The sequence below is a fragment of the Microtus ochrogaster genome, chromosome 19 (assembly GCF_000317375.1).
Source record: "Microtus ochrogaster isolate Prairie Vole_2 chromosome 19, MicOch1.0, whole genome shotgun sequence".
Lineage (NCBI taxonomy): Eukaryota > Metazoa > Chordata > Mammalia > Rodentia > Cricetidae > Microtus > Microtus ochrogaster.
The window spans coordinates 60,910,806-60,928,400 of record NC_022021.1 but is presented as its reverse complement, the minus strand read 5'-3'; the positions used below and the strand labels follow the sequence as shown (position 1 = coordinate 60,928,400).

Below are 17,595 nucleotides of genomic sequence, written 5' to 3'. Positions count from 1 at the left end.
CTGGAGGTTATGCTTATCTTAATAGTTTGGGACCTCGTTAAGGTTCAAAAAGCAATGGAGTGACATTTTTTGATATCATTAACAAAAGAGAGAACCTTGACTGTATTTGCAGCAAGCCTGCTGAGACAGGCAGAGGCAGGAGATCCCCAGAGCAAGCTAGTTATGGACGCTAGGTGTATTGGGCAGCTATGGGTTTGATTGAGAAATGCTATCTCAAAGAAAAAGTCTAAATAGCTAAGGAGGAAATTTCCTGATACCAACCTCAGGCCTCTCCACATACACACCCACGCAAATATGCCTGTATGATCACGTATGCAAGTGCCCACATGCATGTGAACACACAGACATAAATGCACATATACCGCACACACATATGCATGAAAGAGGAAAAAAGAACCAGAGTTCTATGTAACACGGAGAGGATGCTTTTGAAAGAGCCAAAGATGATTGTATGTCTATTCTTCTATTCTTCCCCCGTAGATCAGAAAAAGGGGCCATTTCCCAATGCCAGAACTTCAGCTGTCAATCTCATTCCCCAACCTGACATCAGATGGTTATCCTGTACTATACCCAACTGGATGGTCGTCTTCAGATGTAAGTCATGTGTGCTTCCCAAGAATGTCAACTCTTCTTCTTCAAAAATCATAGTTACTTACTTCTTTTGTATTGGGAGGGGTGGCATGTCTGGGCCACAGGGGAGGTCAGAGGGCCACTTGCAGCAGTCAGTTTTCTTCTTCTACATTGTGAGCCCTGCAGCTGGGTGACTCAGGGCATCAGGCTTGGCAGCAAGTGGCCTTTCACCAGAGGCCTTGGGACAGAACTCCTGTCACGGGGCTAGCAGTGAGTACTTTTCAGCTGCTAAGACATCTCTCCAACCCACTCTTACCTTCCTCGCCTCCTGTTTTGTAGGATACTTGTGATAAGTAAGTTTAGTCTAAAACAAATGGAGACGCTTTAAAAAATTAATTAATTTATATATTTATTAAAAATTAATAAATTAACAAATCCCATCAACTACTTAGAATGTGTAAGTTCAATATCCAGGGTTCCTGAAACAAACTACAGAGTATGAGTAATTAAAGATGAGAGTTAATTACTTAGTGATGTTGAGAGTCAGCAGTTTGGTATCGAGGTGCTGATAATGGAGATTCCCTCTAGACCACGCCTTCCCTCCCAGCATCTAGTGTCGCTGGGAACTCTCTGTAGTCCTTGGCTTCACTCTTCCTGGGATTCTGGGTTCGTTTTTTGCCTCAGTGTTTTCCTGTGCACCCACCATTCAATTTGGGGTTTCCTGAAATACAAGATGTTCTTACTTGCAGAACCTCAATGTAATTACGTCTCTAAGGACTCAGTTCACAAATGAGGTCATGTTTCCAGGTTCAGACTCTTAGGACTCAGTTATTCATGCCCTTTTGGAATCATGGTATAATCCTGTCGATCTTAGGTAATTAACTGTTGATGGATACATGGAATTTTTGTCACACTTAATTTGTTTGAGGGATTCAATTCAATAAGAAAGGCTTATTTTTTTCTCAACATGCATAGTTGTTCACAAAAAGTGGGTTACTATTTACTTACCCCAAACAACCCCACCATTGCAACCCCACTGAGCTTGTAGCACTAAATAGACTATGTGCTGTTTTAAAAATATCATTATTATATGACATTCATTATTATAATATATTATTCTGTTTATGTGTAAAACACAGACATTAAGTAATTATTGAGCTAGTATGTGCATGAATTCAACATTTAATATTATGCCTTCTTTTCATGTGGTTTTGAAAAGCTAAATCCTCTCAGAATTAAAAACAAAACAAAACATGGCAACTGTCATATTTAGTTTCCAATCATTTAAATATTTTGCTAATGGCAAGGAAAAAAAATCTCTGGAATTTCCCTCTAGTCCAAAAAGAGGCATCAAATTGAGCCTATAGCAACATGCTAACACTTTCTTTTTCATTAGAGTATGTGTGTGTATGTGTGCGTACTTTAATACATATCATGGGAATTTATAAATTGGAATTTATCAGCTGTTCTTTGAGCAATAATAAATTGATAATTATGTTACTTGTGAGACAGAGAATTCTACTAGCATCCTTTCTCATCTGTTGCAATTGCAAGGGTCACAGAAACAATGATGATCACCTGGAGTGGGGATACATCGCGGATACCTTATAGCCTCTCTATCCTGCACACTCACAAATGGATCTTCCATGTATATCACTGGCTGTCATTCATAAGATTCTTCATGTTATTACACCAACTGATTTTTTCCTTGGACTTTCCCACTTTTTCATGGGGAAAATTTTTCCTTCTTTAGAATGTGAACTGCAAACCCCGGAGCCTTGAGGATCCTTTTGGTATCAACTCTGGGAAAAAAATGGCAATATCAAAGTCCGAAGATCTCAAAAGAGGCACAATCCAGGTAAACTGAATTCTATTTGTATGTTATGCTCTCCAAGCGCAGTACATCCAATGTCGGCTTAGAAGTAAATACCTAGCTGAAGCATGTAGATATAGAACCTGGGATGGGATTGCAAGCACCCTGATATGTCTCTCTGACAATCAAACAGGATTGCAGCACCTGTAAGCTGGCCACCATCACGTGCCATCTCATCCCTTCTGACGTGAGTCAAGTGAACGTATCATTCATCCTGTGGAAACCAACGTTCATAAAAGTAAGTGGTCACATTGCACTAGGCAGTTATGGAATCCTATCATTAAGTATTAGTTCACTATTGGTGTGTTTGTGCAAGCCACAGCATTGCCATGGAAAGAACATGACACTGGGGAGGGGGGTCTCTGAAAATTATGGCCAGCTGTGTGGGGCTCATCTTCCCCATCTGTCGGTAACAAAGTTGCCACCAGAGTCCTCTGCCAGATGCAGTGTCCTCAGTCTGTGCACCACAAGAGAGAACTGCTTCTCCGATTCTGGAGGTTATGCTTATCTTAATAGTTTGGGACCTCGTTAAGGTTCAAAAAGCAATGGAGTGACATTTTTTGATATCATTAACAAAAGAGAGAACTTGAATACATTATAGAATCGTGATTATTTCTGAAATTTCTATGTGAGTATATTCATTATCCCCCACAAAGCCACATCTATCTGAATGCAGGCTGTTTTAAAACACAGTTTCTTGCATTTGGTATTTTTTGTTTCTCTTTAAGGAAATATGTAGTCGATCATATGAAACTGAGAATTTTAGGTTCGGTCCCATTAAGATGATATTTTGGCAAGTCGTGATGTTTTAATATTGCTAATTTCATGCGCACAATCCTTAATAAGTGTGTAGACGTAGTCCGCACTATTGGAATGTGAATGTAGTTGTCCCAAGCCTAGAGGCGTCAGAGGCAAGCGAAGTTTGAAGTTTGTTTTTTCTAGAGAAAACTCCGGTCTAGAAATCATTTTGAAGTTTCTATTCGCATTCTATAAGAAGGATCTAAGGGACAGTTTGGTGGGGGTTGGGGAAGGAAGGAGGAGGTGCCCCCAGGCATCACTGTATTAATCTCACAGAACAATCTCAGGGTTTTTTTCTATTTTCTTTTTCAAAAGTACACAAGGTATTTGGATCCTAACTACACCTCACTCCTCCTTCCAACTTTTCCCAGAACCACCCCCATCACCCTATCTTCCTTAGAAAACCTTTTATTTGTTTTTCAACCCAGCAATTGTAATTAGTGTTGTCCATATGCATGGGTGTGAGGTCGATCCACCGGGACATGGGAAACCCAACAAGGGCCACGCTTGCTGCAATACTAAATAGCACACTGTGTTTCATATTCACTCATACATGGGAAACCCAACAAGGGCCACGCTTGTTGCAATACTAAATAGCACACTGTGTTTCATATTCACTCATAGGTAACAATAGTAATGAAAAAGATAATGATTGGAAAAGGAGTAGGCATTTATGGGAGGAAAGGGGTGATTTAAGTATATTTTTAATTTAAGACATATTTTTTTAAAAAGAAAAGAAAAGCGACTTTCCCTACCCCAGCAGCTATCAACAGTTGCTCTGCTAGGGACGGGAGCTAGGAAGCCTCTTCCCCAGTCCATACTGGATCTTTAGTTGCCTTGATCTTGCCGGACCTTGCATGGGTGGACTGCAGCACATGGGGTCATTGGACTGCTCTCATATGACCATCTCTCACCTTGATTAGCATGGTCCATTAATAACGACTCCTACCTGCCTTTCAGACACATTTCTCCAGCTTCAATCTCACTGTAAAGGGAGAACTTCAGAGTCAAAACACATCGCTGGTTTTAAGCAGCAGCAGCCAGAAGCGAGAGGTAAGTAAGGCTGCCTGTCTGAAATCTTTCTGCTTCTCACTCCAGAACACTCGTGGTGTTCTGGCAGCCAGAAATAAGGGGGTAGGTGCGGCTGCACTCCAGGAAATAATACACATTACGCTCCAAACCTGTCCATGGCGTTTTATGCTCGCACACAGGGACTGAAGCAGGGACTGATTTGACCCTCCTGTCAGACACTCCAATTTCCTCGGCATTGGCTTCTAATGAGATCTCAGGCTTGTTACCCCCCAGAAGCTAGAACAAGGTGATGCTTACAGCTCACCGGCCATGTTTTCCTTCCCTATGACAGCAACTGGATGTTTCCACTTTGGCATTAGTGACAAAGGGGATGCTTGCAAGTTTTTCCCTTCAGGTCTCACATTATACAATGCAGGCTGCCTTAAATCTGTTTACAGAAAATTCCTGTATATTGTGTATATGTAGCTGTGTGTGTGTGTGTGTGTGTGTGTGTGTGTGTGTCTGTGTGTGTCTGTATAAGTATATGTATATAAGGTTTTAAAACTTCTTCACTTAGTCATTGGAAAATCACAAACAAAAATGAGGCCTTTCAAGCAGAGTCCTTGGTAGAAAAATAATGTATTTTATTCTTGACTTTTTAAAGCCAAAGGACTTGGTTTAGACAAAGGCATGATTTTCTCGTACTGTCCTGGGAAAATTTCGATGTCCCACCTGGGTGAGCCAGACTGTATAAACTGTAAGATTCTGTTTTGAAGGGCTCTACCTTTTGGCGATAATAAATTTGATATTATTGGATGTTTTGAGTAAATGAAAGGCATTTTCAAATGTAAACCTGATGGGTTTTTTTTTTCTAGACAGTCATGCAATTAATTACAGTGTTTGGTAGAAAAAAATATAGCCTGCAATAACTCCTGGCTCCGGGAGTTCTAAGGGGTGTTTATCAGTGTTAACTGCCTTGTTTAATCATTTTCAGCTGGCTATTCAAATATCCAAAGATGGACTCCCGGGCCAAGTGCCTCTGTGGGTCATCCTCCTGAGCGCCTTCGCTGGACTACTGCTCTTGATGCTGCTGATACTAGCACTGTGGAAGGTAAGCGCCTCGGCCACTGTCACTCTGTTCCAGCCACCAACAGCAAAATAGGTTATGAGTTATTTATGCTTCCGAATAGAATAGCGTATACACATTTAGATGATAAGCAAGAATTTTAAAACATACAATATCTCATATCGTGATTACTACACATCTCATTTTTTGCAAAGGAAAAAAAATGTATGCCCCAATTGGAGATTTGTGTACCCTAAACTCCTGGAGTAACCTCTTTACAGGGGGGATTACTGAGGACTATTTAGCAATAAACTAAACTTTTAGTAAGGGTATTTATTACTTTTAAAAGTAAGAAAAACAGCCGGGTGGTGGTGGCAAATGCCCTTAAGCCCAGCACTCAAGAGGCAGAGACGGGCTGATCTCTGTGAGTTCAAGGCCAGCCTGGTCTACAGAGTGAGTTCCAGGACAGCCAAGGTTACACATAGAAACCCTTCTCAAAAAATTAAAATAAAATAAAACAAGAAAGATTGAATTCCTTTGTTGGTGAAGAACACCGAGACTGAGACGAACCTTTGTTTTAACTATAGCCCTCTATCTGCTTTAAAAATAAAATGCTTCTTTGGTGCACAAACAGAAAACCCACATTTTCTGCAGTAATTGTGTGGCTGTATAAGGAACAAGTAATAAACTAGTTGGCTTGTGTACTGAAGAACATAAAGTTCAAAGACCCCTTATCAAATCCTTTTGGAATACCAAATGGTAACCTCTTTTCTCTCAAGGTGATCTAGATATTTACTGAGATGGTTTCAGGTGAGAAATGCAAGAACACTCCATTTTCAAACAGGCTGTGATGATAGCTTTTAGGATGGATGAACTTACTAGAAAAATCCATATAAAAGTTGAATTCAATGTTTTTATTAATTACATATGGAATTTGAATTCTGTCTGGCATTAACATGTTCCTATATCTCACCACTGCTTTGCTAGATAAAATTACGCAAAAATGGAAATGTGGCTACATGTTCATTTTTCTAATGTACAAAAACAGAACCATTTAATCAAATAGTTTCTATAGCAACTTACTCTCGTATTGAGCTATAGCAGTCACCATTCTTCCTGGCTTCTGTGACAACAAACTTCATCTTTGGGGGATTTCCTTCAAGGAGAACGTGCCCAAATAGCATTTGGCTTCCATAAATGGAATCTATGATTCTTCCCCAGCAAAGTCCCAAGACACAGGTCACATTCAGTATCCCTTTCTTCCTCTAAAGTTCCAGGATGTCAGAGCTCTCTGCAATACCCAGCTTTGCCACACCGTGGTACCCAAGGCCTGGTTTACAGCTTGTGTTGCCGCACAGGCTGTGATTTCCCCACCTCTGCTACAGACTGGGCCTGATGTTGCCACCTAGTGTGACCTTCCTGTGTGAGCCGACTAGTTGGAATACTAGTTAGGAATGAGAATAGGAAAGCCAGAGCCCATACTAGGATGGATTCTCTCTGACTTCACACCTCTGCTTAAAGCAAACAAACAAGACGGAATTTTCACCCACCTGTTCTTCCATCCTTGGTCTGAAAAAGCCTGAGTGTAAAAATGAGAACATTTTCCAGTAAACTTTGCATTGATGTACGCTTACAGCTTCTAAGATCTTCTTTTACCACCCACAAAAGGTCAGTTAACCAACTCCGGGCTGTCAAAATGAGTGTGTTTAGTTAATTCAAATACCTCAGTAATAGGCTTTTAAATTAGAACTGGGATTTCAAGGCAAACAGGGGGAGCAAGCACTTAGTAGGTGATTACTTTGTGCCAAGCAATCTCCCTTAATGCATCTTCACTCTTATGAATCTCAGTCTGTAGAGGAGGAAGTGAACGTACAGACAAGTTTTGCATGCTTACCAGGGCCACAGAGCCAGTAATGTTCTGGATAAGATTTTGAATATTTATTCACTGATCTCATTCTGTGGTCCACACAACAATTTTTGTAACCATGTATTGCAACTGCGTTTTATACCTGTAAACATTAAAACAAAGGTAGGGTAGCTGATAACTCCCCAAGAGTATCAACTAGTGAACAACTGTATTTAACTAACAATTATCTCCAAAACTTCGTATTTTTTAGATAGATTCCACTGTTACACAGCACAGGGCTCTGGGTTATAAATTCTTTGAAACATACATTACTTGGTTTTAGAATAAAATTTCCTAATCCAATTCAGAGTAACATATAAAGCAGAATGCCACAGTCAGAAGAAGAACTGTGGGAAACTAGAACATGTGTTTTCAAGTTCTCTAACTTGATTCGCACCCATGTCAAAGTCCCCCATTGATGAGTTATTAATCCTACAGTGTTGTTCCTCATCCAGTGTGATTTATTGAAGGAGAATGGTAGTCCCCCATAGCCCCAGCTTAGTCCTGGGATCCAGTCAACTATACTATAATGTAGTATAATAAGATGCTTTGAGAAATTAAAAAAGTAAATACATGTGCCTAACTTTTATTATAATGTTATATAATTATATATATATATAAATTATATAAATGTTATAATCATTCTATTTTATTTTTCATTATTAATTTCTCATTGTGTCTGAGACTCCATGCTGCGGTGTTTCAGGTGTACAGACCTGCGGATAAGGGGCTGGGGTAGCGACGCCACACTTCTTCATCCTTTATTTTCTGCTATTCATTTATCCAACACTTGCCCCACGATATACACTGATCACTACTTTGCCCCCGGGTTTTGAACTAGGTTAATTCTAAAGAGGATCATTTGGGATACAGAAACGAAAGCAGAAAAGCAAAACCCTAGAGAAAACACACTTAACTTTTTGTTTTTCGAACCCTGACTAATTGTCTTGGTTTAGTTTGTAGGAGTTACATCCCCTTAATCTCTGGTCTAAATATCCAGCTTCCCTTAATAGAACGCATGTTTAGAGGATTTGTTGAATCGAAAAGATGAGCTCACAGAAGTTCAGGCTCGAAGATGGTCATTTAGAAACATTTAAAAGCGAAGGAGACCGGAAAAGCGGCTGGTCTTTAGAGGAAAAAGAGCCTGTTGGACAGCCCGGAAGAACCAGACTTTTTAACCATTTTTAAATTGAATCTTTGGAAACTTCATGTACCCTAATTCTGCTCACCTCCCAGTCCCTCCATATTCTCCCCTTCCCACTGCAGTGTGCCCCCTCAATGAAAATTTTTAAAAAATCAAACCAGAGCAAAACAAGCAAACAAAAACAAAAGAAAAAATGAACAAAAAAGTAAACAAAACGAACAGAAAACCTCTTCTCTCCTCCGTCTTTCCTGCCGCTTCAACACCTCTTTACTCGTCCTGGTGGCATTGGGAGCTGCAGAGTCCCACACAGCACACCTTTTTCTTAAATACTCGCCTCCCACTCTGGGGAAAGCCTCCCTGATTTGCTGTCCTCAGGGCACATGGGCAAAGGTGAAAAGGTGATTGGTATCCAAGTCCAAAGCTTCCATAGTTGCCTCATAGGAAATGACTGGTGTTCAGGGAAACATAACCTCATGGTGGTTTCCAAGTTTGTGTTTTCTGTTACCGCCCTTTCCTCATCTTCTAGCAACTAGATTCTGGCAGAAACCAGCCCTAACTAAAGCTTCCTAAGTTGGAAGTACTTATTGCCGATCATTCATCCCTCCATGTCTGCAAGGGCTCAATCATTATATATTAGGTGTGTAGTCCCAGGCTGGGGAGGGAGCTCAGTCAGCAAAGTGCTTGCCTTATCAACATGAAGACCCAAGTTCCAGGCAAGACACACACACACAAACACACACACACACACACACACACACACACACCCTTCACAATGGTTAAGCGGTGGTGGCCGGAGTGAAGACATAGCATAGCAGTTAAGAGTATGCACTGCTCCTACAGAAGACCCAAGTTCAGTTTTCAGTACCTGTGTCCATTGTCTCCCACCTACGTGTAACTCCAGATCCCGGGGATCCGACACTTCTGGCCTCTGAGGGCACCAACTCTCACTTACACATTCCCACATACAGATACAGACACACACACACACAATTGCACATAATAAAAATAGATCTTTAAAAAAAAGTTGTGCATGTTGGCATGGAGTTATCCATAATGTGCTGATAATCGCAGCACTGGTAGTGGAAAGAGTACCCTCCCCCTCTGCAGGCTTCTCTGGCTATTCAGATTAGTCTGATAGGCCAATGAAAGATGCTGTCTCAAAAAGCAAAATCAACAGCGCCTAAGGCACTGTGCCCAAGTTTAGCTTCTGGACTCTGCATGCAAATTGCACCAGCACCACCATTCAGACATCCTCCCATAATAGCTAGCACACTCTGGGAAATCCATAGCTAGTCATACATAGATCCACGTGATATGGGCATGCTACATTTCCAAATAATTAACTCACTCAAATTAAGAAAAAATTAGAGTACACAAATTTTAAAAGCTACTTTCCTAGTACCCTTAGGTGTTTTTTTTTTAAGTATTAAGTTTAAAGAAGATTAAACTAATTAAATGAGATTTAATGTATCCGGCAATTTTTAATACAATGTCACTTCCAAAGTCGTATCTAGTGTCAAATGTTTTTATAATATAAAAACATAAGGCTGATAACTTTTGCTGATGGTTCAGTGACAGAAAATAATGAAATGTGACTTACGTTAGCCACATGTGATTTCTTTTCCCTACCCTCAGTAGCTCTATTTTCATAGGTAAATGACATGGGGTCTTTCGAGCAACCTCTCTCGGACAGCTTGTGTGTAACATTCTAACCCACTTAGAGACATCTAGATAATTCAGACATTTTCCTGGCACCTTGCTCATGGCCATCCACCAGGCTCACTGTAAACTCTAAGAATTGCAATATCCGACCATTGGTTACTTGATGGAAAAGTTTCTGCCACTTCAAAACAAATAACAATGACAACATAGAAGCCATGTTGATTCATTGTCATTTGCTTATCTTACACCTCCCAGAACGCTGCTTCTTGCACATGTGCACGGTTTTTCCTAGGTAGCTGGTGCAGCGAAATGGCCAAGGATAGCAGTTTGACAGATATTATCTAATTTGCATTCAGTATTAACTGGTCAGATAAAATATGCATCGGTTATCTGAATTAATTGCATGCTCAGATTTTATAATGCATGATTACTTAGATTATATCTAAATAGATTAGCATCTGTTGCCTGAATTAAAAGAATTCATTGTGTTATATTTTGTATTTTCTCAACAGATTGGATTCTTCAAAAGGCCGCTAAAGAAGAAAATGGAGAAATGAAATATTTTACAGGAGAAAAAAAGAGGACAGTAACGATTTATTCAATGATCTATTCTCAGGTTTGCCTCAATCATGTGAGAAGAAATTCAGAAATATAACCAAAGACATGGTCACACGACTATATGTCATTCATCATCCAGCTGCTGGGATTACTCCCTTGGGAAAGTGACAGATCAAGTATGATCCAAAAAGGGTACCCAAAGATATGTTTTAGAAAGTGATGAGAAATACTTTTAATAATTGCTCATTTTTGTTGAGTAAGTGAAATGACAAAGGGTTTTAAAGAAGAATCCTCAGTCTACGTATGTTTATGTGTTTAGATGCCACGCGGAGCATTCAAGGGATGCATGAAAATAGCTTTGTGTTCACCGAAACAGTGACTCTAGGCATGATGTAAACTAAGGTCTCCTCTTGATGACACCTTCAGAGTGGCACTCGGCATTTGTAAATGCCAGCAAAGGCATGGAGTTGGGAAGATCGCCCAGTTCTAATGAGAAAAACTGCCCAGCAGAGCCCATATCCAATATGGACTGAAAATAGAATGAAACCACAGAGCCGACGTTCAGTGACTTCTTGAGTTCTGTAGTTGGAAATAGTGTTTTCCAATGTGCTTAGAGTACAGTACAATTGAGTTTAAATTCTATGTCGAATAGAGAGTCATTTAAAAACAAGTGCACTGAGTCTATTCATTTAAACTTTTACAAAAAGTAAAAGTGCTTAATTTATATTGAGCTCTAGAACACAAACCTCTTTTATAAGAAAAAAAAAGCAGTCACTTAAAACAAGTTGTGTAGCATAACAGTGATTAGTTATGAAACCATAACTAATGTATGTGTGATGCCCAGAGGCTTAATAAACCATAAGAACATAGATAGAAAACCCAAAAAGACTAAAATCACCTTTGCTGAGCAGTTGTTTAATGCTGGGGCTTCCAGATGTTACATTACACTAAAGTAGGAGACTCCTCAATGCTTTGGTATAAGGTTCTTTTAAAACCCCAAGATAGGAGTGTTTATTTTTGAATTTTCTAAATATGTTACATGTTACTATTGAAAAAGCAGTCTCCTGAGCTAGTTTTAGATTTACTAAGAACACACTGATTTCGAGCAAGGCATCTCAGAATTTAAAAAGAAACCAAGAAATGTAATTTAAAGAATCTATACTTTGAAAACTTAACCCAACAGAAAGATACAACTGTATGTACTTCTGTGTTACTGAAATAATCCCTACGGGCCTTGAACTCTGCTGTAATTAAGTCCCAGATGCTCCATTTCTAAGATAAATAACAATGAATGAATGTATAGTATCTTCATGTGTAAACTACTGCTGTAACTGCTGATCCTACCGCCCCAAAGCCATTTCTCTCCTTGATTGAATACCATAAGAACCAGAACCTGTCAATACTCCAAAAGACCTAGACTCTGCTCTCCTCAAAACACAAAAAGCCAACAGAGAAATTAAGTGTTTTGGGTTGGATTATTAAAAAAGTATTTCTGAGGAATTATCTTAGGGCCAGGTTCAGCTTACCTTTCAGCTTTCCAGTCCTATGTATAAGATCCTAAGGCATAGGGGATGGACATGAGGTTGCCACGGTCATCCTTGGCTGGAAGAAAGGTGGACAGGAAATGAGAAGAAAGAAGGTGTGTTTTCCATTCTCACTGTCTCTCGCCTGCTGCAGAAGTAATGGCTTCCTCCTGCTCTTCTTCCCCCATCAGAACTCAGGTGTTTCTTGCTCAGTTAACATGGTGCCCAACTCCAGCACACTCCCGCTCAGCAGCCCTACTCCTAACTCCATGTCTTTGGAAATAAAATTCAATCGATACATTTAGATTCATATTTGACACCAGGGACTGAACTTTGTACACTGAGCTCTACGTGTACATATTTAAACTACAAATGTTGCTAAGCCAAAAGGACAAAACAGAAATGAGGTCATTTTGAACTTTTAAGGAGAGTAACAGCAGTCTGGCCAGATAAAAAGGTGCCAAAACCATTTGACGACCAGTTTTTAAAGTACGTTATTCCTGGTTAGTAGTAAATATTTAAGGAACCAGATATCTCTTCTCTACTATCATAACTGAGTCTGTGTGTGTGTGTAATCATTTGCATACACATACATATACCATTTAAACACAGAGCAACTGAAGAATAACAAATGACAAAACTTACTAAGATAGGAAAAAAATAAGCACACAAAAGCAAGACCAAGGATGGAAGTTTTTTTTTTAGCTTCTCATAAGTCTTCACTTTCATTAATATTTAAGTTTTTAAGATTAGCCAGTATTTTGTAAATTAAAAACTATGAATGCAGAGGTTTTGAGTTTTAAAAAGATAATAGATGCCCAAAATTAGCTTTATAGACATATTCTAGAACATATAAATAAGAAATTACTAAATTATGTAACATTATTTAAGACAATAAAATTGGGCAATACTTAGGACTATTTATGAACTTACAGATTAAAATAAATCACCAAATATCTTGTATCTTTGATTTGATTTTCTTAAGCACTGATGCTCCCAGTATGAACTGAACTATGCATGCATTCCCTTTCCTAAGCACACAAATAAAGGAACACGAATAAATTACTCCACAAACTGTTCTACAGGAGGGACAGTTACCCCAATATCTGACTTCCATGATGTCATTGCTCTTTCCGCATGCCACTTTCAGACACTTAAAAAAACCCTATTCGGATTGCAGAATTCCTAGAAATGTGTGTCAGATTTTATCAACTTGTATGAGATACTGTAGCATACCACTGAAGTAAACTGTATCCTACGTAGTAGAAAAAGTGGTGTCTAGAGATGCAGATCAATGTTCACTGTCTATACACACACCTAAGCACACTCTCTAACCAAACTTCAAGTTATGCTGAAAAAATTGGTTGTATCAATCCAAGAACTTAGAATGCTATAGATTATTTATCCTTTAATTTTAAATGTCTAAGATTAATCATCCTTTAATATGAATAAAGCGATATGAACGTGCAGGAGGAAGGAGGTGAAAGCAAGAAAATACAGAGGGTAGCCTGCACGCCACTAAAAACAAGAGCCACTCAGGAGTCACAGAGAAACTTTCTCAAAACACTCCAGAAAGAAAAAGGCCAAGTGAGAAGTCTTTAGCAACCATTTCTAGCTTTTGTTATCCAATTCAAACATCAGCAATGCAATTTTTTAAACTATTTTCCTCTGAGCACTAGGATCCTTGACAACTTAGACCCCAAGTATTTTCTGTGGCATATGTATACTTGAAAAAAAAAGCTTGTAGAAAGAGAGACTTTTATAAAATTTGTTTAGGCAGCCAGAATGATTTTTATCTATAAATATAGATATATGAATATATATAAGTAATGTGCATATATTTTTCATAGAAAGCCTTCTACTTTTTCTTGTATAAACAGGTTTAAGCTCAATGGGGAAGCAGAAATCTTTGTATAAAATAACTTGCGATAGAGTAGCACTGTATTACAATGTGCTCATAGCGTCTTCATTGAACACACCATCAATTCCATATGAACTCCTATCCTACTCTGCACGGTGCTGAGCAAAATAGAGGAGGACCCAGGGCCAGAGCCCATCTCATGTACCAGTGCCGGAATCTACCTGGTGTACCAGGTATAGTTTGTTGTCCAAAGAAAGTGACTTCGGGCAAATAATTGTTCAAAATAGCACTTTGGGCCCTCTTCATTGGTTCTTAAAATCCCTCAAGCATCCTTCTCCCCATCACGCGTCTCCTCAAATGGTTTTCAGGAAGATTGCTTTAGTAGCTTGTTACTAAGACGTGTGCTCCTTTTACAGTGAATGCCAGCTTCAGTGAACAGATCATTCACTCCGGTTTTCCAACCCAGATTCCTTAATGGCACTCCAAAGGGTTGGCATGGCACCCCACAGTATTTGTACCTCAGAGATGCAACATCCTTCCTTGAGAAGTTGACAACCATATGGGCCACTGTCCTATGAGATTCTACGGGAGAAACCGGAGAGATTGAAGCCTTTAGCAACTGGGTATTTTCCTTATCCTCACCCAAGGGACAGTTCTAAAAGGTGAAAGAAGGCTTCGTCCTCAAGATGCTGTTGTTTAGAAATTGCAATATGCAAATTAATTGAACATAAGGGACTTTAAATGCAGATGACACTTCAAAATGAATAGCCTGGGCTTTTGCTTCCAACTGGACAGTGGTCCCCAAGCTCTAGCTACCCACAATCTAAAAACCACCTCCGTCCTTTAAGTTTGCTGAAGGGAAAGACAAAGCACATTGCAAAAGGCCACAGTCAAGGCTGGGTGTGGCCCCATGGTTGAGTGCACAGAGCTCATGAAAGGCCCTGGGTCTGAATTCTAATACCACATGAGGGGAACGGGTATTATCATGCCACCATTTCTCAAATGGAAGTACTGTAGTATACTACTAAAAATTACATAATTTTAAAAAAGAATTTAAAAAGCAATAACATTAAACTACAGAATTAATTAAATTACAGCATTAATCTTATGAACTATTCAGTGTCTTTTATCCTCATTATTAAAATTTTACCTCAAATTTAGAAATTCAGAGTAAGACATTTAGCCATCACCAGTAAGGAGAAAGCAGAGAAGCATGTGGAGGCAGGCAAGTCTCAGCCCTATGAAAACATCTGGCCCAGGGAAGTCTGAAGTTCCTAACCTGTGGGAAGAGAACCTATGAGAATCATGATGATAAAGCAGGAGCCAATGACACTCGGTGCTGGCCTGTGTGTTTGGTATTTGTTCTTCAAGGTATAGAAAAAGGAGTGTTGAGTTTATATGTAACAGTTTGAGGCTGAATATCTGATGAATATAAATTCATTGGATTTACGCATATAAACTGGGGACAAAAAAAATCTTAAAAGAAATCTTCCTAATGTCATCAGAATGAAAACCCGCCCACCGTGCTCATCATCAATTCCTATCAGCACAGTTGGTCCCCATTCCTGTATTCAAGAGCTGGAGAGAGATGGAGGAAGGAAGGGGTAGTGAATATTGATTTTCCTTTCCTCCACGGAGTAGCCATAGTGAAGGAAGTCACCACATGTAGACTTGATGTCACATGATAACTTGTACTTTGATAAATACAAACAAAGTGGGGCAGGCGAGAAAATGAAACTACCTACCTATCTTGATTTCTACCACCCAATCCGTGAAAATGACCAGAGTTTCCTGAGACTCCATGTGCCCCACCCCACAGCACACTCAAACGTACTTGTCACTATATGAATGAAAGTGTACTCTTATTGACAGATTGACCCCAGGGAACTTTCTGGGGTTAACATATCTTAAGAGTCATGTGAAGACAATTATCTGAAACCACAGTCTGTAGATTCTTCCTTCTAGAGACATTCCATGCAGGAGATCCTGGTGGTTAGTATTTCAGTCAGAGTTACCTGCTACCCTTGCCCCGTGAGCAGCCAGTCCCGGCTGCAGTACTAGGAAACACTGGCCTGTTGGGATGGTGTCCTGTTCGTTACTACTGTGAAGCTGTAAGACTGTTGATAGGCTGTGCGCACCATGTATACAGCTTATTAAAAAGAAGAATATTGCACTCAGTAACTACTTCCCTGGAGCATCCACCATGCTCCCCCTGCCCCACATTTACACATTGCCTAGTTGAAAGTTATTAGATTGCTCATTTTCCTAACTTACCTCAAACTGAACTCATCAAAGGGACAACTTAAGGGTATGTGCATAGACTTATTAAAAATGATTAGATAAAAATGCTTCGTTGACATTCAAGTAGAAAGAACCTTTTGCATAGAAATTCATGGAATCTGCTGCAAGGTGACAGTCATGTACGAGGTACAGTTAGAATTCGCTGAGTGTGTGAAAGAGCATTTGGATGCTCTGTGGATGGCGTATCCTGTACACTATTCTGAGGTCAAAGGTTTGATATTTTTGTACAGTTCTATCTTATCTTGTGCATCGGCTGTGTAATTTACGTCAAGGTAAATGAGCATCCTGTTTTATATCTTAAATAAAAAATGACTCAAAGAAGAATGTGATTACTGTGATTTTAAATACATATTTTCTCCAGAATTAATGGGACTTCTTCCAAAGTACCAACTATTTTTTTTAAGCTCCATTGCAGCTTTTACTTTGATACTCTACAAGGAAGGAACAAAGAGCAAATTAAGCATGTCTGTGGTGTTTCCTGTACAAGATGCAATGTGATTGTCTTGTGAACTTGAGACAAAAGCCACAGAATCTATATGACTGCTTGCCTTCTCCTAATGAGATGATTTAATAATACATCTTTTACTGTATAATAGGTTAGACCACTGAGGAAGTAAAATTAATCTCAGCTTTACCCACACAACTAAAAACAGATCATTTCTCTGACCTTGAAAAGTGAGGAATTTGTCTCCATTGGCAAGCAGGCAGTTTTGGAGTGGACACCAACCAGCCGGGGCAGCTTCTAATTCAATCCAGGACCTCCATGATCTACCTGGAGGGACTATCAGAGATAACCAGGCAGCTGGGCATCTTCTAACTAAATACAGATCCTCTGTGATCTACCTGAAGGAATATCAGGTCAATTCCCCAAGACTGTCCCTGTATTAGAGGCTAATCACAATACCAGAGTTTCTAACCCAAGCTTCCAACTAACAAGCTGGAAGTCAGGATTCCCACAGTCCCCTTCGTGAACTCAAGATGATCACAACACGGAGAAGCATTTATATTTGCTGGCTTGTTTAAAACGGTATTACAGAAGGCATAGATGAAGAAATGCACAGGGCAAGGTGTGGGAAAAGATGCTTAAGTATCTCCAGGAGCCACACCCTCTAGGAGGCTCTACATGTCTAGCTATTTGGAAGCTCTCTGATTTCCCTTTGGGAAATCACAGCGACTTATCCAAAGAGCACGATTACCAGTAAGACAGATTAGGAAACTTAACAAGGTCTGGCCACATTTTTTTAGCATTCCTTTATCTTTATTATGAAGCTTGAACCCTCTGGAGAGAGGAAGCATGGAAGTGAGTCCTATAGATATACTTG

The 17,595-nt window shown here is 39.6% G+C and overlaps 1 protein-coding gene across 1 annotated transcript in view; it reads left to right on the top strand.

The window, feature by feature from the left end:
* Window positions 1–12,795, top strand: part of Itga1 (integrin subunit alpha 1) — a 153,911-nt gene extending 141,116 nt beyond the window's left edge. The window contains exons 24-29 of the mRNA XM_005356825.3: window positions 481–594; window positions 2,324–2,428; window positions 2,577–2,681; window positions 4,202–4,294; window positions 5,247–5,363; window positions 10,543–12,795. Of these exons, the coding sequence (XP_005356882.1) occupies window positions 481–594; window positions 2,324–2,428; window positions 2,577–2,681; window positions 4,202–4,294; window positions 5,247–5,363; window positions 10,543–10,587 (579 nt within the window). The 3' untranslated portion in view covers window positions 10,588–12,795. The remainder of the gene's footprint in view (window positions 1–480; window positions 595–2,323; window positions 2,429–2,576; window positions 2,682–4,201; window positions 4,295–5,246; window positions 5,364–10,542) is intronic.
* The last annotated feature ends 4,800 nt before the right edge of the window (window positions 12,796–17,595 follow it).